This window comes from Callorhinus ursinus, unplaced genomic scaffold (assembly GCF_003265705.2).
Source record: "Callorhinus ursinus isolate GAN/ISIS: 27379988/994484 unplaced genomic scaffold, GSC_fseal_2.0 scaffold5, whole genome shotgun sequence".
In the NCBI taxonomy this organism is placed as follows: domain Eukaryota; kingdom Metazoa; phylum Chordata; class Mammalia; order Carnivora; family Otariidae; genus Callorhinus; species Callorhinus ursinus.
The window spans coordinates 38,823,415-38,849,887 of record NW_027397067.1 but is presented as its reverse complement, the minus strand read 5'-3'; the positions used below and the strand labels follow the sequence as shown (position 1 = coordinate 38,849,887).

General features: G+C 38.8%; 1 protein-coding gene across 1 annotated transcript in view; it reads right to left on the bottom strand.

Annotated features, from left to right (window-relative positions):
• SLC26A7 (solute carrier family 26 member 7) overlaps positions 1-20,658 on the bottom strand; it is a 106,605-nt gene extending 85,947 nt beyond the window's left edge. Inside the window, exon 1 of the mRNA XM_025871488.2 lies at positions 20,466-20,658. Coding sequence (XP_025727273.1) covers positions 20,466-20,658 — 193 coding nt within the window. The remainder of the gene's footprint in view (positions 1-20,465) is intronic.
• Between the last annotated feature and the right edge of the window lie 5,815 nt (positions 20,659-26,473).

Sequence of the window (26,473 nt, the reverse complement as noted above, 5' to 3'; positions counted from 1 at the left end):
TAGAGAAGGACATGAGATGCATGTATGTTTTATGAAATTCCATTACACTTTTATTGGAACTGTTACATGAATACATAATTACTTAATAATGAATATCTAATTCTATGTATTAAAATACCTTACATAGTAATTAAAGATGGAAATGGCCTGAATAGTCATCAATATGGAGACCATTAGATCAATTTTGGCATAAAAGAACTATGGAATATTATGCAGCTATTAAAAAGAATGAATTAGATCTGTATCCATTAACCTGGAGACATGTCCATTATATATTGTTAGACATGACAAACAAGTTATAGGCATATATATTTTTTATGTAATACTTTATGTAAAAATCCAAAGAAGAGATTATACATCTTTTTACACATCTTTGTAACTTTTTTCACCTTTTACATTAAGTTTATAAACCTATACAATTTATACATTTTGAAAGCAACCTTAACATTATCCTGAATCTTAGAGAAGTCATTAGATTTCTTTCTAGTGGAAGCAAGGTGACAAGATTTGCTTTTTAAGGGATCACTCCGGCGGTTATGTAGAAGACACACAAGATTGGCAGACAGAAAACAGGGAGCTCCTGCTGATATCCAGGTAGTGGCAGGAGAGAAAGGAAACGCAGTTCCATCCCATATAAAGAGGCATTACACGCAGTCAATAAACAAATCATTTCCTTGGCCTGTGGCTTTAGCACAGAGCACTTTCTTCCTAGAACATGTCACAGGACCAAAGGTGGCTGACTGGATGTGAGTGGTTGTAACAGGAACCAACTAACATCCTGGGTTAGGTCCAAAGAGACTGGGCAGGTTATCATAAGAAGGCTGAAGGCCTGGTCAACACCAAAATTTATGGAGTGAAGGAATTGCCAGATGCATAGGAAGAGAATTAGGAGAAAAGAGGATAAAGAAGCCAAGGCCAAAGTCTGTGACTATTCTACAGAAACAGTATGTATGACAAAGAACAGAAATGTCCTTTGAATTGGATAACAGAAGAGGAGCCACTGATGACCTTAGACCAAGCACGCCTGGGGAATAGAGGACATAGGAAGGAAGGGGGGGGTGGGGCAGGGCAGGTTAAGGAATGGACCTGAGCAGAGGGAGAAGAGGCAGGAAACATGAACCAACCCCTGAAAAACCTTATTAGTAAAGAGAAGAGAAAAAGGCTTGGGGCCAAATGGTGACACAGGATCAAGGAAAGAGGAGTTTGTTTATTTTCTTATTATTTTAAGATAGGACACATGAGCCCTTGGGCAGTCAGGTTTTTTGTTATTGTTGTTTTTAGAGAGGGAGGGAGAAGGAAAGAAGGGAGGGGCAGAGGGAGAGGGAGAAAGAGAATCCCAAGCAGACTCCATGCCCGGTGCAGAGCCCAACGCAGGGCTTGATCTCACAACCCTGAGACCTTGACCCGAGAGCCGCAATCAAAAGGTGGACGCCCAACTGAGCCATCCAGGCGCCCCTGGGCGGTCAGGTTTTATGAGCCCTAAATCTTATACATTTTGAAAGGCTTCCTAGAAAAAAGATAAAGTTACAACATAAAATTAGTTACAAAAGAGAATATTTACACTGAGAAATAACTCTAAATTATAAATTCTAAAAAGCTGACAAACTCCATTACGAAATATCCATAAAAAATAATATACTATTTTTATTAATTAACTGCCTGATACAACTCTATACGTCTTTATCCCCCTTATAATTTTAGGCTGGATATTCTTTGAACACTTCTTCATCTGATAATGATTTTTGTAATATTTGCTATAGAGAGAATGGAAAGATAAATTTGGCTTTCCTCTTGCACATCAGACATTTCTAATATACCATTTCAGGGGTTCTTGGCCTCACCTGTCTCTCATAGCTCTGCAGGGGCTGTCTGACCTCATGCAGTGCAATTTGACAGCTTCTCTTTTTCTCACCCTGGCATTTCTCTGTTGACACCTGTTCTGTGATTCTGTTAATGCCCAGATTCCCATATGTCAGCTCAGAGGAGCACCCAAGGGGTGTGCCTTTGACCAGTGACAGAGTAAACTAGTGAATACACGTTCCCACATTTCTCCCAACTGAAAGATGGTCTGGAGGTGCAGTGGATCGATACCTTCTTGGGGGCATGGCCCCATGCCGGAGCTATGTGACACCCTTGGAGAGAGCCAGCCCCTTTACAGGCATCTTCCTGTTGTCTCCCCCTCACAGTCCCTCCCCCTGCCCTCTGGGCTTGCATTCCCTAATTACAAAGTTGCACAGAAGCTCTCTGCCTCAGACTCCCGTTTCTGGGGAATCAGACTAAAGTAATCATTGTGTATTTAAGGGTTTTTGTTGTTGTTGTTGTTACTGGTAGATGAGAAATTTTTATTTTAGCTGTATAACTAGTTACTAATATCACGTGTAATCCAAACTGTCAAACTGCATAAGCCTCTTTTGAGATTCTTGATAACTGTAAGATTTCAGGGCATTCCAAGTTTTCTTGTGCAGAAACTTAAATATTATTTGAGAACTGCTGACATTAATTATCCAGTTTCTTGATAATGCCCTTGTTATATTACTGTCCGATTAGTGTTATTTGATCTCTGTCAGTATCAGCCGTTTGTGGCAACTTCCTCTCAGCCAGATCCCAAAAATACCTGCAGCCATGCCAATGCCACCAGACAGAAGAGGCACGACCCAAGGGAAGCTGAGTTGGGAAGAGACAGTGTTCTTAATCAACTTCTGTTAAAATATCTCACTTTGGAAATTTTATGAAAATACATGATCATGTGAAGACAACTGACCTTGCAAGGGGCACAAGCAAATGGAGATGCAGTATTGAAGAGGATGGATATTAAGCATGGAAATACAAGCATGATGTGTTTTATATGTGAATTACCAAGGGCGAGGGGAGGATGATGAGCCTCCACTTGAGAGGAGTGTCCGTGGGGATAATGCCCTTGAATGAGACAGCAAGCTTTTAAGAAAGACAAACAGTCTGAGAGAATATCTTGTGAACGTTTTGGAAGTGTGGATTTTTATTCCCTAAGGGAGAGGGGTTCCTAAGGGTGCACTGGTACAGGCTGGCTGCGAAGCTATCACTAGAAATAACAAGCCAGGGAGGACACACACTGTGTATTAGGGGAAGGGAAAGAGAAGGAGAAATGATAAAGGAAGCGTCTGATTTTGTGTGGTGATCAAGAATCACAGGAACCAGAGGCAAATGTGCAAGTATAAACTCAAATATACACAACATATGCCATTTCTTTGTGTCTTCTTACAGTATTTACTTGGGACTCTTACTTAGACCCACGAATTAAGAAGAGAAAGAGACTGCAACAGTGGTCCCTGGTTTCCCGGTCTTGAACTAGGTCAGTGTGAAGGACTTTCTCTGGGTCACCCATCCTTTAATATTTTTAATACTAGACTTGTTACCTAACTATATTCAAAACACTAATTTTCAAGGGGGGGAAAAAGAAGCAATCCTTTAGCTTTAGTGACGTAAGTATATAAGTAAACATCAGACCAGGCATGTGAGATTATATCACTTTTCAGGCTGTGATGGTTTAAATCATTTCAAAAAATGGATTATGTGCAGCCCCCCATGCTCGGAAAGGGTTAATTTACTCCTTAAAGATAACCCAGCTACTTCCGGAAGGGATTCATTAGCTCACCAGTTTCAAGTAGCTAAGTGTGTTAAGAGCAAACAGTAAGGCCCACATGAAAATAAGAACTGTTTGAGCAGAGGAAAGGCACATTTAGTTAATCTCTGACTCCCGGCAAAACTGAGGAGCCCTTGTCTGTGCAGACCAGTGAGTTCAGCCACAGTCTGTTTTGGCACTCCCTCCTCACACAATGCAGCCTCAGAGACTCCGCCGCTTGGCCACACAAATCATACCAAAGCAATAATGAGCCTCCTGTCTGCCCAGTGCTGTCCAGCAATACCCCCAGTTTACACACAACAAGCTAAATGAGAATGATCATGAATCCACGGGATACAAATAGTCATTAAAATGTTCTTTGACCCAGTCATGGATATAAGTGCTGGCTCACAGGCCTTGAGACCCAAACAGAATGATACAATGAGCTTAAAATGCTAATTCAGTTATTTGGCACCTCTTCCCATTCCCTTTCAGATTTGTTTTCATTTCTGTTTCTGTTTTTTTTTTTTAAGATTTTATTTATTTATTTGACAGACACAGCGAGAGAGGGAACACAAGCAGGGGAGCGGCAGGCAGAGGGAGGAGCAGGCTTCCCGCCGAGCAGGGAGCCCCATGAGCAGGGAGCCCGATGAGCAGGGAGCCTGATGAGCAGGGAGCCCGATGAGGGGCTCGATGAGGGGCTCGATCCCAGGACCCTGGGATCATGACCTGAGCCGAAGGCAGACGCTTAACAACTGAGCCACCCAGGTGCCCCTCTGTTTCTGTTTTTTAACTGGGTAGGCAGGGGAGGAAAGAAAAGTGGGAGAGAGACAGAATACATGCACATTCATGCATAGAGATGCAGATGTTCAATGATACCTGTCTAGTAATGGATATCAGTAATAGCTGGAAGTAAGATTTGAAGTATCCATCCTGGCGAATTTGGGAGGGCACCCTTAATATTTTGTAGGATGCCTAGAACTTCTCTAACTTAACTGTTTTGGAAGACTTCAGGCAAAACTGATATTTTCCATCTTACCTTCCTTTTACCTTCAAGTAGCCGAGCTAAGACCTAGGCACAGGAAGACATCTGCCTCAAGTGAAACATGTACTACGTGCCAAGCATTTGAGGTACATCGATTAACAGCCCAGATAAAAATCCCTGCCTTTCTGAAGTTTATGTTCTCATGAGAAATAGAAGACAGCAATTACAGCATTAAACACTTCTTTCGTACTAGATTCTGTCCTGAGCACTTCGTTTTCTCTCATTTAATCCCCAAAGTAACTCTATGTACTGGGTGTTGTTATTCCCCTTGTACACATAGGAAGACTTAATCTTAGAGCAGCTAAAGAACTTGACCAAGTGATGTAGTTAGAACTCAAAACTGTGGTCTTTCTGATAGTTATTCTTTAAGTACTTAAACCTTTTACTGTGTACCCAAATCCACCTTAAATTTCATTAGGGATAAAAAGGAATATGAGATATGAACTATAAGGTTCTTGCCTGAAACAAACAATTATATGTGCAGCTTATAGAATGATCAGTATGGTCAGAGTTCAAAGAAGATAGAGAAATATGGGAGCCATAGTCACAGAAAGTTTTATTGAAAGGTAAGAACTGAAGCTGGGGTTGAGGATAGAAAGAATTTTTTTCCACAAGTTGTCCTCATTCCTGAAGAGTTATGAAGCACTTTGTTCTGGTACATCTGAGTTTATCATTAAAAATATTTTCCAGGGCTCTCATCAAAGTTCACATTTTTGGGTTATTCTTTATGTCCTGGGAACTCTATGCTTCATCCATACATTTTACTATGTATGGTACCCAGAACTCTGACCCACTGGCTCCCAGAGCACCATGATGCTCAAGGACCATGTCTCATTCCCCTTTGCTAGCTCCTCAGCCACTGAAATGTCAGTGGTCCCCAAAGTTGCTTCCATTCTGATTTCTCTTTTTGTTCTACAAACTAATCCTATCCACCCCCATGACTATAATCTTTCCAGAATAGAATTTATCCTAACTAGTCTTTCCTAACTAGCCTCTTGCCTCTGCCAAGAATGTAATAGAAACTGCTGCCAGTTTTTATGCAGTAACACAAACCTTTGTCACACCCTGGCATCCCTCAAGAGCCACCAATGCTCTCCAGCAACTTAGAAAATAAGCCCAAATACTTTGTCCATGATATTCAAGCCTTTTAGGAATGTGGGCCCTGCTACCCTCTCCAGTTCAAGTCCCACCAAATGAGATTACTGATGAGTATTTAAACGAACTGTGTTTTTTTATTCTTCTTACCCTTGCATATGTTTTTTTTCTCCTGTCCATAGTGCCTTTCATCTATGGACTACCTGGGAAACTATTATTTAGCCTTTAAGACCCAGTCAAAGTATAATATCCTCTTGAAAGTTTCCCTAACTACAAACCTCAACCCCGCTTCAGCAAGACTTGATCATGCCATCAATGTAATTACCATACCTTGTATATTCTTCATTTATACTACTACCAAAATTATTATAATTATCGGCTTTTATGTCTAGGTCTCCAATTAGGTTGTGAGATCTACTGTTAAGGAAGATAATAAAAATTATTTCCACTTATAAGTAAACTATTATGTGCCAAGCACATAATAGTTTTCATGGGGCTCCGATAAAGACAGAAAAGGTCCTAGAAATGAAACAATACATTTACCCAGATTTACCAGACACCGATTTACCCAGGATATGAGGAGACAAACAAAGGGTCAAAGACAAAGAAAGGTACTGGTTATCAGGCAGATGGAGACATAAGCAAGGTCAGGTAGTCAAAAAACTATAAATAGTTCAGGAAATGAGGTTAATAGTGGTTCACTGAGGAAGCCAGTACCAACCCAAGGGTGCTGAAGGCCAGTTTTCTAGGAGATGCTAACAACATTAGGCAGAGTATGACTGGTAGCTTTAAGACTTCTCATGGTCCTGATATTCTTTCCCCTTGAACTCTCTACCTGAGTAAATCTGAACAGGAATTGCCCCATGGCATCTTTCAGTGTTTTTTCTGAGGACCACGTTTCCATCACACCCATCTAGACAAGACACTAGATCAGGGAGCGGCAGAGGGCAAGAACTTTCGTCCCACTCTATATTAACTGCTGGCTATTGCTTCTTCCTTCTCTTTGCCAGCCAGGTGTATTTTCTCACTGCCTCCTAGGTGCTCAAGTCCACCCACTGAAATTTGAAGCCTGCTCATATACTGGGTAGAAAATCAGAAAAGACACTGAGATCTGTCCATGCTGCTGGCCTCCTAGACTGTAACTCAGTCCCTTTTTACCCAGAATCTTGGACCCAGGTCCTAATCCTAAATTGCTCCTGTATTTCACCTTAGCTTCTGACACTTTATCCCCAGTTTTACCTTTTGTGTCCTGCTCTCACTGGTGGACATCCAGCTGCTAAACTTTACACCCACCAGGATGAATTTGCATGTCTTAGCTCACCTTCTTGAACTTGACCTCAATCCTACCTTCTCAAATGGCTTGATTCTATCCTGCTCTCTCCAGTTAGTTACAACCTCAGCTCAAGCAGTGGAGCAGAAGTTCTCAGACCCCTTCTCCCCACCACCCACCACCTCCCCCACCCAAGAGGAGGGCTGCTAATTGGAGAGGTCAAAGTTGAACACTCCAAGGAAGACACATTTTTTTAATTTTAATTCCAGTATGTTTAACATACAGTGTTAGTTTCAGATATACTATATAGTGATTCAAAAATCCTATACACTACCCAACATTCATTGTGATATGTTCTCTTCTTTTTTATATTTATGAGGGTTCCCTTTTTTTTTAATTTTATTTTATTATGTTATGTTAATCACCATACATTACATCATTAGTTTTTGTTGTAGTGTTCCATGATTCATTGTTTGCCTATAACACCCAGTGCTCCATTCAGTATGTGCCCTCTTTAATACCCATCACCAGGCTAACCCATCCCCCCACCCCCACCCCCCTCCCCTCTAGAACCCTCAGTTTGTTTCTCAGAGTCCATAGTCTCTCATGGTTCATCCCCCGCTCTGTGTCCCCCCCTTCATTTTTCCTTTCCTACTATCTTCTTTTTTTTCTTTTTTTAAACATATAATGTATTATTTGTTTCAGAGGTACAGGTCTGTGATTCAACAGTCTTGCACAATTCACAGCGCTCACCATAGCACATACCCTCTCCAATGTCTATCACCCAGCCACCCCATCCCTCCCACCCCCCACCACTCCGGCAACCCTCAGTTTGTTTCCTGAGATTAAGAATTCCTCATATCTCTTAATCCGAAGACACATTTCATGATGGGCAAAGGTACATCCACACATGTACGTTTTTCTCTCTTCTACTGTTTCTTCATCCATGCTCCTAATATGATAAAAAGACCAGGGCCTGCCTCAAGGTAAGGTCTGATATATCTTTCTCTCGCTCTCTTTTCACAAGCACGTCCAAACCTTAGCTTTACAAGAAAGAATACTTCTTTGATCTCAGACCTAAGTTGTTTTTGATACAATCCAGTTTAGCTAGAGCTATGCTTTAAAGAGTAACACAGCAGATAAAGTGGGACACTGGCTGCCCTTCCCTAAACGTTACCTCTCTTGAGATCCTCTTCAGAGAAAGAATGATGAGGAGGACTTGAGTTCTTAAAATGCCATTTCATATACTACCATACGTCTATACTAATCAAGTCTTGCCAGCTATTTAAGACTGCCACTTGGATCTCTATATTGGTCCAGTTTTTACCACCAACAATTCATTTCATGTTATGTTATATAGATGGGCTCGTACAACTTTTCATGTTCCTAAATAAAAACACATTCTTTGGCAGCTGCCTAGGTTAAACAACCTACTCACAGCAGAAAGTGGCTGAAACCAATACTCTACAAACTTTCATTAAGAAAATGTTCCCACCCTTACGTACCCACACCAGATTGAGATCTTCAAGGCTGAATAACAAGATCATATTCTCATATACTTCGTACAAATTTCTGAGGAAGGAAAAATAATAAGGTCCTTGTGGGCTGGATTATTGTCTTATATGTCTCTGTCTCTTTCCAAGAACATAGCAAAATACTGTGTATTCTTTCAAGTATGTTTTTTAATAGAAATGAATAAAGTACCCTAGGAAGACAGATTAGTATTCTTGAAAACAAAATAATTAGGTGGGACTAGGTACTTCCAAGAACTACACATAAGAAATCAAACCCAAACTGTGTGGGTAATGATGAAAGTTTATTTCCCTCTGGTAACTGGTTTGTGGTGGTCTTAGAATTGTTATTAGCAAACCACAGTATAATCAGCTGTCTGATTCATAGCATCAGTGGGCTCAGGGCTAAGCGATTATTACAAGTGGGTCTCCCAGAGTAAATTTACATATATTCAAGAACCACAACTACATGCAAACAAAATTCCTATAGACCCATATTCTCTAGGTTCACAGACAAAGACTGTTAATCAAAGATCATTGGTTCTAATCGTTAGAGGGGGTTAAGGCAAATCACATCATTCTTTCATACCATACATAGCTTGTTATATAGGTGAGAGCTCACAAGAGTGAAAATGAAAAAATTACCATGACCAGGAAGCTTCAGGATCAACAGACCTAAAAGCTGATAAAGCAGAAACAGTAAGAGACTGAAAGTTTCCATGGGGAGAGTAGCCACTAAAAGGAAAGTGGACATAGGAAAATTCTGTCCTGTCATCTCAGTTATGATTTTTCACTGTCAACAAACATTTGAGTACCTACTAGGTTCTGTGTCTGCATCCAGTTCTCCATACTGTTGCACAATAGAATCTGGGACAACTTAAAGAAGAAAAAACATAATGCCTGAATGTCTGGGAACCCTGATAATTGCTTGATAATGGGACTCAGGTATCAGTATTCTTTTAAGCCCTAAGGTGGTTCCAATAGGTCTGTAAGGTTGAGAATCTGGTTGAGGGGGAATCAGCCCATTAACTGGCCTTGACTCCATCACTAGAGTCAAAATTACAACCTCATATACTTTGATAGGAGCTGAAAGAGCTTCCCAGGACTTGAGAACTTCATTGCTGAAAGGAGGATAGTTGATCATCCTAGACTATAAATAGTCCCTGCCCTCAAGGAACTTATAACTTAGGGGGGGAATCAAATATAAATCAAAAACAAAAGCAATAGTTAGTTAAGTGGACAAGCAAGAGTACTATGGGAGAACAAAATTGAGGTATCAAGCACTTTGTGAAAGCCTGTGATTCTCAACCCTAGCAACTCACTTTACTTCACTTTATTATTAGTTGAGGAAGCTAACTAAGGCCCAGGAAATTAAATGATTTGCCGTAAATTCCCCAAAATTCTATTTTAATTGGTCTAGGGTTTGAGCACAGGTTTTAAGTGCCAAAAGAGATTCTAATATGCAGCCAAGGTTAAGAACCACTGAGCTAAACCCAGCCCTGATAGATGCTAAGATATAATCAGGTGAAGATATAATCTATATAGAGTGAATCAGGGGGTAAAAACTACCCATTTAAGAAGCAGTATGTGTAAATGTCCCGGGGCGAAATGAGTACGATCCTTTAGAACACGAAGCAGTTCAGTGTAACCAGAACATAGGATGAATAAGAAGAGATGTGGTTGGAAAAGTGAGATCCAAATATTGAAGGGCTTTGAAAAACATCTTCAGAAGTCCAGTGCTGTCTAATGAGAGAAAAGCTAGCTATTTATAGCCATAACTCCCTTCTAAATAATGTTTGCTTTTATAGTAAATGTACTGTTCTTTTGAATACTGTCATGAATTTGGACAATCAAGGTGTCCCTGAGTTGAGCCTGAGAACATCCTGCCCCAGGTCTGAAGAGGATGAATAAGAGGCATGAAGTAGTACTGATGTAAAAGAATAGCAAGTATTGGGGAATATGATAAATTGGAAAGTCCACACCCATAGAAAGGGTACAAGCACCAATAAACTTCAGCCTATGGTGCCCATTTAGGAATATGAGTCACTTGTTTTTAGATGATTAGATTTAAATGAAGAGGAAAAGCCTCTCAGTTTTAAAAAGAACTCTTCTGATATTTCAATATTGGCTCCCAACATGATACAAGTCAGTAAACACACACTTGTGGTTTCAGTTCCAGAGAGCCATGAGGGAAAGGATGAGAAGAAAGACGGTGCAGGCAGTGAGAGAGAGAGGCCAATGAGATACTGTGAAGCAAGGGTATTCTAGGGCGTGAAACACCAAAAAAGGTCCAAAAGCCATTGGCAGAGGTGTAGCTGAAGAAGTTTAAGACAAAGATCCCCACTATCCAACTCAAAAATTTTTTGTTGTAGTTTGAAATAAACAATAGAGAGACAAAACTATAAACAAGAAGACATTCTAACCGGCATGGAAGGAATGATGGTGGCTTTTAATTAAGATAAGAGCATAGGCTCAGGAGCCAGAAAGAAAAACATCAAAAGATTCCCTCTATAATAATGCAATATATGTTAAGAAAAAAAAAAGAAGAAGAAGATAGCAGGAGGGGAAGAATGAAGGGGAGTAAATCAGAGGGGGAGACGAACCATGAGAGACGATGGACTCTGAAAAACAAACTGAGGGTTCTAGAGGGGAGGGGGTGGGGGGATGGGTTAGCCTGGTGATGGGTATTAAAGAGGGCACATTCTGCATGGAGCACTGGGTGTTATATGCAAACAATGAATCATGGAACACTACATCAAAAACTAATGATGTAATGTATGGTGACTAACATAACAACAAAAAATTTAAAGAAGAAAAAAAAGACTCCCTCTATAAAAAATTAATTAATTAATTAATTTTTAAAACTTAAATAGTAAATGCCCTAGATTTGAGCAAATATGCCTTTAAACTCCTTCTGAGAGAAAACTTACATCCTTTTTCTGTCCCTTGGAAATGGAAATTTATTATGTACTTAAAATATAAATATCTAAGAAGATAACTTTCATCTAAAGCAACCACCTACAACTGCCTAGGGCTGAAAAATAAAATAAAACAAAAAAGAGTTTTTTTTAAAACAAAACAAAACAAAAACCACTCCCTCTGCTTTATGGAAACTGTATTACTTTGCACTACAAGCAAACTAATCCACTTTCCTTCTTGGGTAAGACTGTTGAATCACAGATCTGCCTCTGAAACAAATAACGCAATATATGTTAAGAAAAAAAAAGAAGAAGATAGCAGGAGGGGAAGAATGAAGGGGGGTAAATCAGAGGGAGAGACGAACCATGAGAGACTCTGAAAAACAAACTGAGGGTTCTAGAGGGGAGGGGGGTGGGGGGATGGGTTAGCCTGGTGATGGGTATTAAAGAGGGCACATTCTGCGTGGAGCACTGGGTGTTATGCACAAACAATGAATCATGGATCACTACATCAAAAACTAATGATGTAATGTATGGTGATTAACATAACAATAAAAATTTTAAAAATGCAGATAATAATAGTATCAAACTCTTAGATTATTCTGAAGTATAATTTATGGCACATTTTAAGCACTCAGCAAGTAAAACAATACCTATTAAGTACAATAGTACAGTATCTATTAATACCAAGGTCTAATATCTAATTAATATCTATTAATACCATTAATGCCAATGGCCATCAGGTATATTTGAGAGATGTTAAGAGGAAAGAATTTAGAGAACTTCCTCAATTGAAGACAGTTGTTAAGCGGGAAGGGCAGGAAGGATCATTCCCAGACTTCTGGTATAGACAATTGGGTAGATGGGGGTGACTCTCAGTATAATACAGAATAGCGGATAAGGACTGATTCTGAGAGGCAAAGTGATGTGTCCAGCTATAAACATGTCCCTGGGAGACATTAAGATGATGTTCCATAAGCAGCTGGATATTTATATCTAGAACAAAAAAGAGAAAATTGAGCTAGAAATATATTTTTACAACTCACCAGCAGAAAAGTGGCAATTGAAGCCATGGAAATGGATTAGTTCGTGAGAAACAAACCGTATAGGGAAAAAGACGATCGAGAACAAAGGCTAGAGAAACAGCCTATTATGTTTTTTATCTATAGAAATGGTGAAGCTGAGACAAACCTATGCTGTTGAGCTCATGGCTACGGAGGCCATAGAGTCTTGCCTGGTGGGCAGACATCTACAGTGGCAGAAAAATTAGAAGAGCTCCAAGGAGGCCTTCTCTTGGACTCAGAATGGCAAAGAATAAATGTGCCCTGGGCAGGGGAGTTAGGGTTAGAGATGGCATCTACTGTGATACCGAAGAGCAGAGCTGAGATGAAGGGGAATAAACCGCGTGAAGATGAGTAAGCCTGGTTACAGACCCATGCACTCCATTTTTCACTTTTTTTGCACCCTAGCCTTTAGTAAAGTCTCATCCAAACATCTGATCCGTGTGCTCTACCACATGGTAAAAGCTAGTGTTCACTGATGCTCAGGACCAGTGTTCAAGGACATCTGCCCTCCCTCTCTCGTTTGAAGCACGTCTAACAGGGGGCAGTGAGAAGCTCTCAAGGAAAACAGCAGGAGCCCCAGTATGGGTAATTCTTCCCAGTAGCAGAGCCCTCTTCTGCTCTCAACCAGAATCTCTGGGTTTTATTTCATCCAGCAAGGTGACGTGTTATCATGGGAAGGGGCACCTGGGGGGCTGATGTGAAGGGAAGCTAGGGCATTCTGTCGCCCACAGTCAGCCCCAGTCCTATTCAGGTTATGGCTGCTATAGTTGAACAAAACTGGGGAACAGAAGGCAGTGAGGGCTGAGGGATGGAGCTTGGCACATGCAGATTTGAACCCCTCTTAAGCTGCACATCATCTAGTGTTCTGAGCCTCAAACTCCTCTTCTCGTAAAAATATAAAATACAGTGATATTTATCTTGCTGGGTTCTGTAGAATTAGAAAAAAAATGTGTGATACATTTAAATTTAACAACACTCAAATGTGTAGTTAAGGTGATTAGAACTTAAACCTAATTAAGCAATTAAAAAAATGTGTTCTCACATGCAAGTCAAAAGTTGAGGGTGTGCTAGCTGCCATGAGGACTGTTTCTCTCTGCTACGATCTTTGCTGGGTTGGCTTCATTTTCAGGCTGTGGAGGCCCTGGGAAGCTACAGAGGCACATCATCCTCCCTGCCAGCAGTCCCCGTATAAACAAAGGTGTCTCTTCTTCTTTTTTTTTTTTTTAAGATTTTATTTATTTATTTGACAGAGAGAGAGAGAGAGAGAGTGAGAGCAGGAACACAAGCAGGGGGAGTGGGAGAGGGAGAAGCAGGCTTTCCACCAAGCAGGGAGCCCGATGCGGGGCTCAATCCCAGGACCCTGGGATCATGACCTGAGCCGAAGGCAGACACCCAACGACTGAGCCACCCAGGCGCCCCACAAAGGTGTCTCTTCTTCAAAGGTCCATACATACCCTGGGATCCAGACTGACTGAACCATTCAGGTCATTTGTGCCACCATTATCATTTTGAATAAAAAATGACTGACTTGTTGCATAGTAAATCCATGCCAGTGTGCCTAGGTGGCAGAGCTCATCCCTGAACCAGTCACTGGCCTGATGTATGGGATTGTACCAACCACCAAGACTTGAGCCACAGGCCTTCCCCTGGACTAATCACTGTGTCTGCATCCAGTTCTCAATACTGTTGCACAATAGAATCTGGGACAACTTAAAGAAGAAAAAACATAATGCCTGAATGTCTGGGAACCCTGATAATTGCTTGATAATGGGACTCAGGTATCAGTATTCTTTTAAGCCCTAAGGTGGTTCCAATAGGTCTGTAAGGTTGAGAATCTGGTTGAGGGGGAATCAGCCCATTAACTGGCCTTGACTCCATCACTAGAGTCAAAATTACAACCTCATATACACATATACTAAACCACATATACTAAAAATGGATATAGTCACTAACAGAAGTAAGGATGGATCCTAGCTGGCAAAAATAGAAGTCTATACAGGCCACACACTTTATCCTCACACTCACTGCCAACCTATTTTGTTGTAAACCTTGCTAAGGTCTGAAACCCTGAAAAGGAAGGTCATGATTCTTCCATGGGAACAACGCTAAATATTGTAAAGAGCATTACTCTAAGTGCAGAAGTACATAAATGGCCCTTTAATATAAACTTCATCATCTTTTTACATTTAAGAAAAAGAAAACCAGATGTATAGAATGAAGCCTGGAGTTATAATGTGAGGATGGGTCACAGGATAAAGGGAAATGGAAGAGAAAGGCCGGCAAAGAGTTCCTAGCTTGTGGGCATATTTGTATAAGGATAAGGGCAAGCATTCTTTGGACTTACTTGGCAATATTTTGCTGCCCTTGTTTCTGGAGAAGAGAAAAGTTACTAGCAGGAAGAAATAGTCTAAGGGGGTTAGGTTAAGAGATACATAGTTAATGCTAGGATTCTGAATCCTCAAGGCTCAGACCATGCAGGGAAAAATTCCCAGACAAGCCTTTCATCTTCCCAAGGCAGTATGCTTCAGGAATTTCCACTTATTGTTCCACATGTCCCTAAGCTGCCCTCAGGAGTGCAACGAAGCTCAGCTTCCACACATATGTTTCAATGCCAGTAATGCCACACATTCTGCATAATTATAAGGAATATCCATCTTTTGTCTGCGGCCCAAAACACTGTGGTTTGAACATCAGGCAACCCTATGGCAGCATGAAATTTTCATGGTTTGGGAACACAATTTCTAGGTGATCCCTTGGAATGCAAGGCAAAACATTCTCATATTTCTTCTCAGTGGATTAGCTTCTTACATGGCAAGTCATGCATTTTAGGGCTCCACCCTGTCTCAGTGCTTGAGTTTTCAGGTTGGAAACAAAGAAACTACTTCCCCCAAGTGTTTGCTCAGGCTAGAATGTGGGCCATGTACCCTAGAGGCCAGAGTCTTGTACTACTTATCTTGCCCACCATATTTGTGACATGTTTTAAGTCAATGACTGTCTCTACAATATTGCTCATCTTCAAAATACATTCTGTAGTGAAGTCCTACAAATTGTCAGTTAAAGGATATTGCGGTAGATACAGACTCTAATGGCTTGTATAACTGATGGTAGTAATAAGAGCTTCTAGATTTATTATTAAATATTTTTTTAAATACAAATTGTTTCTAAGAAATACTTGAACATGCTGAAAGAGGGTCTAAGCTTTCTCTTCCTTTGAAACGAGGACACGAAGACGATGTTATTTGCTTTGGGGAGGTGCAATCTCCCCCTTTAGCAGTCTGGCAATGCCTATGGACTTTTAAAAAAAATAATTAACAGAAAATACAAAGGATTATATAGAAATGAAGTCTATTGTAATACATTAATCCAGGTATGTAGACCTAAAGGTTCTATGGATCTAAGCTAAGAAACTGATTTTATGTAATCTCTCTGTAAAGGTTTTATTTAGGGGTGAGTTTGAGGCCTTTTGATAAAACATATTAGAAAGTGCCTTGGCAGGGGAAACAAATTCAGACATTCATAGGCCTGGGCAATTAACAGGAACACTAGCAGGAAGGGTGGCAATGCACAGGTTGAGTGAGGAAGAGTGTGGCAAAATGCAAAGTGTGTGTCCTATTTAAAGGCGGGAGCCTCTCTGAAGTCCAGCAGATTTTTGCCAAATGCGAATGTGGGCCCCCCGTATAGCCATGTATTCTCCTTTTTCAAGAGAAGCCAGGCATCTGGATTTATATATGAACTCCTCATATTTGTTGATGTTGGCTGGAGAAAAAATTAATTATCACTGTTTGGGGACAAAGGAAATCTGTCTTTTACCAGATTTGTCTGGAGGGCTGCAAGTCTGTAACTTCAGGAAAGTAAGAGGAATTGGAAGAAATTAATTACTCATATTTATAATGTATTTTTTACTATTAGTATCTCTGTTGCATTTATTCTGAAAATCTAAGAACTTAAATTTAATTTCCTTCCTCGAATGTCAACATGCTACTATGGAACAATCAGAGGCTGCAGGAGCTAAATTGTTTTTTATATTTCTAACAGATATTTATTTAAAACCTACTTCTATGCAAAAGGGAATATACAAATTGGTAATAATATGAAGATTAGAACATTATCTTTGTTTCCAGAGCCTACAGACCAGTGTGTAAAGAGCTGTATTGAAATACTGTAATACAATCTGTCTTACAGAGGGAGTAGGAGGGAAAAAAAAATACATCTTCCCAGGAGATTGAGAGGGATTTTCAGAGAAGAGATCTCTTTGAGTAGACCTTAGTATCAAGGGGCCCAGATTATTAATGATCTAATAAATTATTCTGAAGAACTGGACTTTCATCCTAAACGAAAGAGAGGATTGAAGATTTTTGAACAGGAAAGTGATATGTTCAGATTTTTACAATCATTCTGACTGCAGTATAGAATACAGCCTACAGGAGGAGACAGGAGAGAAGGAAGGCCCACAGAATGATGACTGCAATAGTTCAGACAGTTGAACTAGGGCTGCAGCAGGATGCATGAGGAAGACTACCTGGATGGAAAGATAATCAGGGACTGGAAATAACAGAACCTAGGGGCTGATTGTGTGCTAGGGGGCTAAGTGGCAACAGACAGGAAAGAGTTGGAAATGACTCTTGGGATCCCCTGTGAGATGCAGTCTTGTCTAAGATGAGAGCATAGTCCCTGGAGCCCGACTACTTAAATGAGAATCCTAACTCTTTTGCTGTGTTACTTTAAGCAAGTGATTTATTCTCTCTGGATCTCAGCTTTGTATAAAATGTCAAATATTCTTACAAGAGTGTTTACATTCATGCCTGAAAATTACTGTTATTATTATTAATTATTATAATTCTGGTTAGGATGGTGGTGCTATTCAGGTTGTTTTCGAAGACTAAATGTTGCATTTGAAGTGCTTTCAGAAGGGCACGTGTTGTGATGAGCACTGGGTGTTATATGCAACTAATGAATCCTTGAACACTACATCAAAGACTAATTATGTACTATATGTTGGCTAACTGAACATAATTAAAAAACAAAAGAAGATTCCAGGTTTGCACAACTGAATATGTGGATCTCAGGTTAGAAGAAAGTTTCATTCGAAGGATGATGGTAGTTAAAAACCCCTTACGCTGATTAAATAGCCTCCAGCATTCTTGAAGAAGAAGGCCAGGGTCTGAGCCTTCAGGACACAGATGCTTAATGGGTGGATAGCATAGGAGTCAAAAGCTGCAGAGACTCACAAGAAGAGAAGGCCAGAGAGGCAGGAGGAGAAAAATGAAAGAGCAATGTCTCAAAACCAAGACAAGAAAGTTTTAGAAAGAGTATAATCAATACAGAAAATGCTGTACATGAGTTAAATATGATGATAACTGACATCATCTATACGTAACAACTGGGACATCTTTAATAAAGTGATTTAAAATACATAATTTAAAATATCTGACATATAGAATACATTCAAAAGTTAGTTTACATTATTCTTCTTAATTCTAATTGCATTTCTAGGGAGAGAAGAATGAAAAACTACTGGATTGAACCATATAACTTTCCATATTTATAGGTAAAAAATGTTGAATTCAACAATTGCATATAATTCAACTATGCTGAGTAACTAAAAAGCTGCTTCAAAGGTGTTTGTTTCTATTGTGTTATGATGCAAAAGCAAAAATTACCCCTTTCTTCTGATTTTCCTAAAGAAATAGGGCTGATAATGATTGCCTATATTCACATAAATAGAAGCTAATGATATCTAAATGCAGTTCTTACCCTATATTTTACGGTAGTTATTTCCCTCATCACTCACTTTTGAGTCTAAAAACTCCAGGGATGAAGCCTAAATGCAAAAGTAATTTGAAGGGAAGGATATTCATACCTGTCCCAAGAAATATCTTCTATTACTAATAACATTGGTATAATGAAAAAATCTAGTTATCTTGGCAGTGTAGTGCATAAGTATAAAATGTTAAAAGTGTTGGCTTTGGAATCAAGCCCTAACTCTACCACTTATCAGGTATGAGGTCCAGAGAAAGTTACTTGCTTTTCTAAGCCTCCATTTTCTCATTTGGAAAACAGAGAAGAGATTGCTGTCTCTTGGGATTTTGTTAGGAAAAGGGAAGATAATGAATAGGGGGGTTTAGCACAGGGCCCCTTACAACAATGGTAATTTATTTATATTTCACTTTTTATCTCCCCATAGTGAGTAAGCCTGAGAAAGTTTGAGAGAATTGTCTTTAAAAGAATAGGTACTTTTAGGAGGCTTAGTCTTTTCATACATCAATGAAAACCCTGAAGTTCTTTCTAGTGGTGTAGCCTTGTCCAGTCCCTGGTAGCTTTCCAAGAGAACCAGCAGCCAGTTCCATAACTGCAAGACACAGGGCTGAGTAAGCTTTGTGCTTCTCCTCCATCAGGGACTGGCCAATGTGTTTCTTTGTAACCAATGAAATATATGACTCATAAAGCAAAATCTCTCAAAATCTACATCCAAGTGAAAGCCGTACAATTAACTGCCAGGGACTTATACATAAATTTTATTGCTAACAGTGTATCACAGGCATCTTGATCACATCCCCAAATTTCCCTATTAACTTGGTATTTTACAGAGATGAAACTACAAATTGTTTTAAAAATACATTTCTTTTTCACTCTACATTAAATTAAAGCAAAATAAATTTATAAGCTATACTGAAACTATCTGGTGAAAAAGCCCTTGGAACTCAGTCACCTAAGGTTCAAAGTACATAGTAGTGTCTCATTTTGAATTTAAAATTGAATAAAAACAAGGCTGAAAATGTCCTAACCTGTTATTTGCTTTGTATTTTTATTAAAGATTACCATGCTTCATTACTGGCAAAATGGTCATTAAAAATGTAATAGAAGACTATTCAGGGAAATAGAATCCCATAAAGTATGATAGTATTATGGATCTTAAAGTAAAGCCACCAGTGCAGATGTTCCTAATCATACTAAAAACACAAATACACAAACCAGTTTGTTCCAGCTACAGAATAATTCAATTAAAAGAGTGCTTATAATTTAACAGTATGAATAATAGTTCAAGCCAGGGATGTAGTGAAACTACAAGGAAATATAAATCTACAGAGTCTATGCCAAGGAAAGTGTTCCAAATTCTCAAGGTTGAGAAATTGGTTCCTTTCTTTGCTACAGGTAGGAAATTATTACTTGAATTAACAAAAAAAAGACCCACTAATAATAATACAACAAATATACCTTTAAGGAAAACACATGTGCACACACACACGCTCACACACATGTACGTACTACTTAACTTACAGCTCTCACCAATAGAAACACCTATCTAAATCCAGAATATCACTTAGAATCTGCTTTGGGAAAGTTAAACTCGACTTCTCACCAGTTTAAATTTCTTATTGAGAAATAAATACAGTATGTAATATGATACAGAATTAAATCAGCATGCACAGTAAAACATAAGCTCTGAGGACATACAGGATTCTCTTTGCAAATAATGATCTTGGCAAAGAGCCTCCTTTATGTACAGAAAGCTCTGTTCCTTGCTTATAGCAACTCTCAAGGCTACAACAGGTAATTGTGTGCTGCTAATTAGGTTTACAAACGATATGTACAAGCCAGGAGATATTTTATAGCTTGATCCCGTGAAAGTAAGAAACTATATCAGTAAGGTCAAGCTATAAAAACTCATTCTCCCACAATTACTCCCATCTTTTACTCTTACATAGTATGAATTTTAACATTGCAAATACATAATAATGCCATTCAAAAATTGGTTCAGTGCTTAATAGCTTGCAAAAATACATTTAAAAAAGACAACTAAGAAAGCCTTTTTATACAGATATTCAATGTGCTTTTTTCCCCCAGAGTTAATCGACTATCCATTTCACAAGCTAAATTATAGATCTTGGGTCATAATACTCTTTCAAGAAAGCGAAGTGACATCTATTCTGCATAAAACAGGAAAATCAAATGCAGTACATTACCTTGTGTCACCTGTTGAACTGCCAACATTATCCCAGACATGGTGTCTGGAAGCAAGTTTTCTTTCAGATTGTAATGTGGTGCCCATTCCAGAATAGGTAGACGCCTTCTACACCACTGTTTAAAGTCTTCACAATGGGGGGTATGCATCTTGCTCCACAGCATGCCTTTCTTTTTCCTCTTTGCCCCTGTCATTTTTCAGATTCCCTCTTGTAGAAGTAAACTTCTTTAGACAAGCAAAAAAAAATTGTTGTAGAACACCTCCTTTCAATGCCAGGCTCCAATTCGTCTGTGGTTTTCAGTGTCAAAGCTATCTGGAAAATAAGTCAATAAAAGAGAGAGAGGGAGAGAAAGATTAACAGAAGCACTTAAATATCTACAGCCATGCTGTATGCCTTATTATGGTGAAGCTAATTATTCTAGATAAAAGGTATAGGTTAAAACCTTGAATCCTTATCTGAACAAGACGGGGAAATGGTTCCTGTTAGTGTATTATTTTTCTGATCTTGGAAAAGTAATGGGTTCAGTGTTAAGCTGGTCTAGAGCTCTTTCGCCAGTAATTCCCCTTATATTCACTGTAGTCTTATGTTTTTGGCTCCAATCCCAATGGCTAATGAGGTAGTTCTGGGCGTGTGTTGGAAGTGGGCTGGGTTATGCTAATGCAACCAGGAAACTAGTCCAGTCTCTCCCCTACAAGCTGTGCAAAAACATAAAACTGCCAGAGGGGTCTATCGTGCAAAATATATTCAGACAATCTAGCCTTACTTTTTGAGGAAGTATATATTTTCATTATATCAGACAACTGCCAGTTCTACAAAATTCAGAAAAAGAAGAGGGTATTGCTAAATATCCTTATCTTTTTTTATTCCCTGGGAGATGAGATTTTCATTCATACGGAAACATTCAGACAGCCGCTGCCCAGTCAGAAAACGGAATAGCCAGTTCTCATAAACTGAAATTTCATCTCATGGGCTGAGAAAATAAGATCACTATGAACAAATATTTGTGGCAACAGTTCTTCCCTGTCTCGGAAATTGTTCATTCAGTTTTCTCTATTTCTCCAAATCATCTAGTTCTCACACTCATGCTATTGTAACTGGAATTTCTCAAGGAATAATGTATGGTTCAAACTATTGTTTGAAGTGTCCCCAAATTTTTTTGTGGCGCTGCCCTCTTTTCACATGACCTTTGGGGGGTTTCTCTTTTTTAGACAGGGTGTTACATTTTATAATAGAACAGACAGGCTGTCAAAGATTTTTATTTTATGATTGTTTCCCCTACCCCAGAAGAAAAACCCTGCATTTATAAGCTGTGCCATTGGAATTCAACCAAAAAGCCAATCTATTAACTAAAATTGTGAAGCCAAGAAAAAGAATATCATGTACAAGTTTGCTGCAGCCCCTTTAATATCTACTTATCCAGAGAGCAGAAATCTGGTTTCTGAAAGCCTTCAGAATAACAGAGTACTTGGAGCCCTTGGCTACATCCAAGGTCCTCTGCTGTACCTTTTTCCATTGTTTTTAAATTAAGGTGGAGAACTATTCTCTCAGCTTTCCAAAGATGACACGGCTTTCTATCTGCACAAAAATAACTTTCTTTATAAATACAACAAATCCCACATATGTAGGGATGCAGGTACACTTCGTTCATATGTATAGGATAGAATTTGCTTTGCATTTTCCAATTGTTTACATCGTGTTAAATTTACAAGCTCTTCCTTACCTTAGATTTTGAGTCCTATTAGAGACTGAGTCATAGTATTTTAACCTTATCCTTTGATATGAAAGGTAAAACCACCAGATAAGTAAATCCACTTTTTTTTTTAGATTTTATTTATTTATTTTTAAGAGAGAGAGAGCACTCGCAGGAGTGGGGGCGGGGGCAGAGGGAGAAGCAGGCTCCTCCTGGTCTTAGCATGTTTTAGAACATCCTAGGGAGCAGCAGGGAGCCCAATGCAGGACTCAATCCCAGGACCCTGGCATCATGACCTGAGTCCAAGGCAGACGCCCAACCAACTGAGCCACCCAGGCGTCCAGTAAATCCACTCTTAATAGTGCTGATACATTGCTTTTCCTTCACAAACAGCAATCTTTAACTTTGTTTTATATACTACATTCAGTATATAAAACAAAGATATATATGTATGTATGTATTACTTCTTAATCAAAATCAACACTAAAGATATTTTTTCAAAATATATCCAGATCATAAATTCAAATCTATACTGACAAACTTAAAAAAAAAGCTTGACTGAAGTCACCAAGCAACAGCTGTGATTTGTGTAATTTCAATCATTAAAAAAAAAAAATGTTTAGGGCACCTGGGTGGCTCAGTTGGTTAAGCGACTGCCTTCGGCTCAGGTCATGATCCTGGAGTCCCAGGATCGAGTCCGCATGGGGCTCCCTGCTCAGCAGGGAGTCTGCTTGTCCCTCTGACCCTCCCCCCTCTCATGCTCTCTCTCTCTCTCTCTCTCTCTCTCTCGCTCAAATAAATAAATAAATAAATCTTTAAAAAAATGTTTATAACAAAGAATTCACATGAATGGACTTTTAGAATTGAAGATGAATCTGTATATAAGTACCTAAATACATTAGTACCAGCAAATGTTCTAAAACATCCTAAGACCAGGAAGGAGGATAAATTAGTTTGATAAAATAGTTCTGTTGTATTTCAGTCAAAAAACTCTTTAAAAATACAATAAATCTTTCCATAAAATCTTTCTTTAAGTATAAATCTGGAATTCCAATATCCAGACTTTTTTCCAATTTGATATGCTTGTACATTATTTAAAACATGCCAACATCTCACTCCAAAGCATGGTATCACTCCTATTTATAATCAACAATACCAAAAAACCCTATGAAGAAATTTATTCACACCCACAAGATTCTCAGAGTACTTTGATCCAGCCTGTAAAATTCAAGAAGACTAAATATATTTATTCAAAAGTTTCAATGACTAAAATTAGCTTAAAGTTCAGTCCTATGTATCATCTATATGAGACATCTCTTCCCAAATGTCCAGGCAACACTTACACAATAAAAAGATGACCATATGTTCCACCTCCTATGCAGAATGACAGAAAAATTCTTCTTCCTAAAATAGTATTTTGATTACATCCCTGACATGTTTGAACTTCCAGTGATGTCCAATATCAAAGTTAAACTCATTAGCACAAGCATGTGACCCTACTCCACTCCCCTACCCACCTCTGACCAGCTTCTCATCAACTCCATTTAATTAAGTATTTATTGAACAACAACTATTTGATAGATTCTGTGTGACGTGCTATAAAAGTAGAGTGCGGTGGTGGGGATGCGCAGATTGTCTCCACTTTCTGGGAGTTAACATTTAATGAAGGAAATAGAAAATGTATAACTAACTCAAAGCAGAATGGGATAAATTAATAAAAGTTCACACAAGAAATGTTATGGTTGCCCAGAGAAGGGAGAATTGCATTCCCACTGAGAAAAAAGGCTTCCCACCTTACTTAGACCCTCTGTTCCAGCAGATAAGTGTACTCATGTTTTGCTGCACATTACTTGACTCTTTAGTACATCTCTCTAATGATTTCCCTTGTTCCATGGTCTTTTTCCTCATCCAAGCAGTTTACTCAATACTACCTCTTCCATGAAGTCTTCCCTGGCTTCCCCAAAGTTCTGTTCATACTATATACCCAACACCCAAGTAGCCTTGAAGCAATTCATGGGTATACAGCTGTAGTCATTTTCACTGTCTATTGGATTTCTTCTTTGAAATCTATTTCATTTGATTTTATTCAGTTTGGCTCATGAGATTGTAAATTCCTTGTGAGTAGGGATTATTCACATAACTTGTTTTGTTTCTTTTCCTTAGGATCTAATAGAAAGCTCGGCATACTTAGGACCCACTCAAAAAAGTATTAACATATGAATGTCCCTACTCCTGAAAGTATGCCAGAATTATTTAGTCTCTCTCAACCTGGTTTCCAGGCTGTGATGTTAAATTAGGAAAATAGGTATAGAGAAAAAAGAAAGTTAAGAGATAGTGGGAAAAATAGATTTCATTTTTACTTGCTCAACTTCTCCCTATTCTCTTACAATCTAAGGAAAGTTCTATCTTTTTCAATACAATTCCTTTTCCTTGTATTAAAGAGTCTAGAGAATGGAAGAAGGAAAAACTAGATAGTAAATGGAGGAGAAAGGGAGGAGACAAAACAAAGATAGAAAACCTCATGCACTGGGGTTTCAGAGAGAATTTTGGAGGGTTAGACTATGAGAGCCTCTGAAAAAAATGTGAAGTACAAGGAAATTGAGTCAGGCTCAAATGAGGAATGAGTCTTTTAAAAAATGTTGTACAGGTTATACATTGCACCACATTCAATGGTTTTTGAGAGACACTAGTAAAGATTGAAAATCTTGGGTTACTTTTGATTGTGGCATTATGCTTCTTTGAATGTGATCTATTTGAAGACTGGGACACATTATTCTTGGAAATATAGACTCATAAATTTCAGAGAGCATCACTCCAAACTCATGCCTACTTCAAGAAGTTGATCTACAGTATTTCTAACAAGAGGACACTACACAAGATTCCCATCTGAGAAGGAAAGTAGAGGCTGTGAAACTAAGGCCATGTTCTGCTCACTAAACCATGTAACGGGCCTGGGGATACATCCACACAAAGGAAGCAACTCCCATTAAGTCATCTACCAGGAAGGGTACCTTTTCCTCATTCACCCAAAATTTATATCAGCTGGTACAGCCCTGAATCCAACTGTTGTTTTAATTCCTCTAATGACTAAAATTAACAGGCTTTCCAATTTTTAGACATTCTAACTGTTAAACATTTTTCCCAATTATTGTGCCAAGATCTGCTACTGAAAATGTTCATTCTTTAGTATTTATCCTAATCCTTGTGATACTAAACAACCCATCAGCTTTAGAACTTAGTTCTATCCCAAATAAGCTCTGGGATTTTTTGGTTTTTTCTTTCTTTCTTTCTTTCTTTTTTTTTTTTTTTGGTTGTTTTGTTTTGTTTGGTGCTCTTCATTTCAGAAATACTGTTAGATTGGAATGTTTAAATGTGGATGCACACATATAAGTCAATTACAGTCCTGAACAGTACAGTTAATATTTTATTCATGACAGACAAACCACTATAGTAGTGTGAGCAAAATCCTGTGCTCTCAGTGTTGATTGCTAACATGCCTTACTTTGCCTTCTTTGGATTAAATAGCACTTCCCAGTCTGTTTCTTTACCATGTTTTTCTCTTTCTGCCATTATTTTGTGTTCTGTGACTTGTTTTGACTTATAATGGGAACCAAAAAGAGATAGCTCTGGTGAAATAAAAAGATACCCAGAGGAAAAAAATCAAATGTGCATTCCACAATTATCCAAGGCATTTTCAACTACATGGTAAAGAAGAAAGAGAGACAGAGAGAGAAAAAGAGGGAGGAAGGTATCATGGACTACATGGTTTTGTCCCTCCAATATTCTTATGTTGGAACCTGAACAGTATCAGGAGGTGAGAACTTCGGGAAATGATTAGGTTTATATGATGTCATGAGGGTAGAGACTCCATGATAGAATTACGGTCCTTACAGGGAGGAAACGAGACGAGAATTCTTTCTCTCAGCTATGTAGGATACAATGAGAAGGTGGCTGTCTAAAAGCCAGGAAGAGAGCCCTCACCAGACATCTAATCTTTGGGTGCCTTGTTCTTAGACTTCCCAGACTCCAGAACTGTGAGAAATAAATGTTTGTTATTTAAGCCACACAGTCCATGTATTTCTGTTATAGCATTCTGAGCTGAAAAAGAAAGAATGGAAGGATGGAGGGAAGTTAAGAAAGGAGGAAGGAAGGAAAAAGGAAACAAAGAAACAGTAAAAATAGTAGTTCATTGAGAATTAGTTAAAGCCTTTTTTCATTTCTGACCAACAATTGATACACAATAAGTGAAATATACTATGGCTGGGGACATATCATGATTTAAGATTTGAAAACACCAAAAGAGGGAATTACCCAGTAC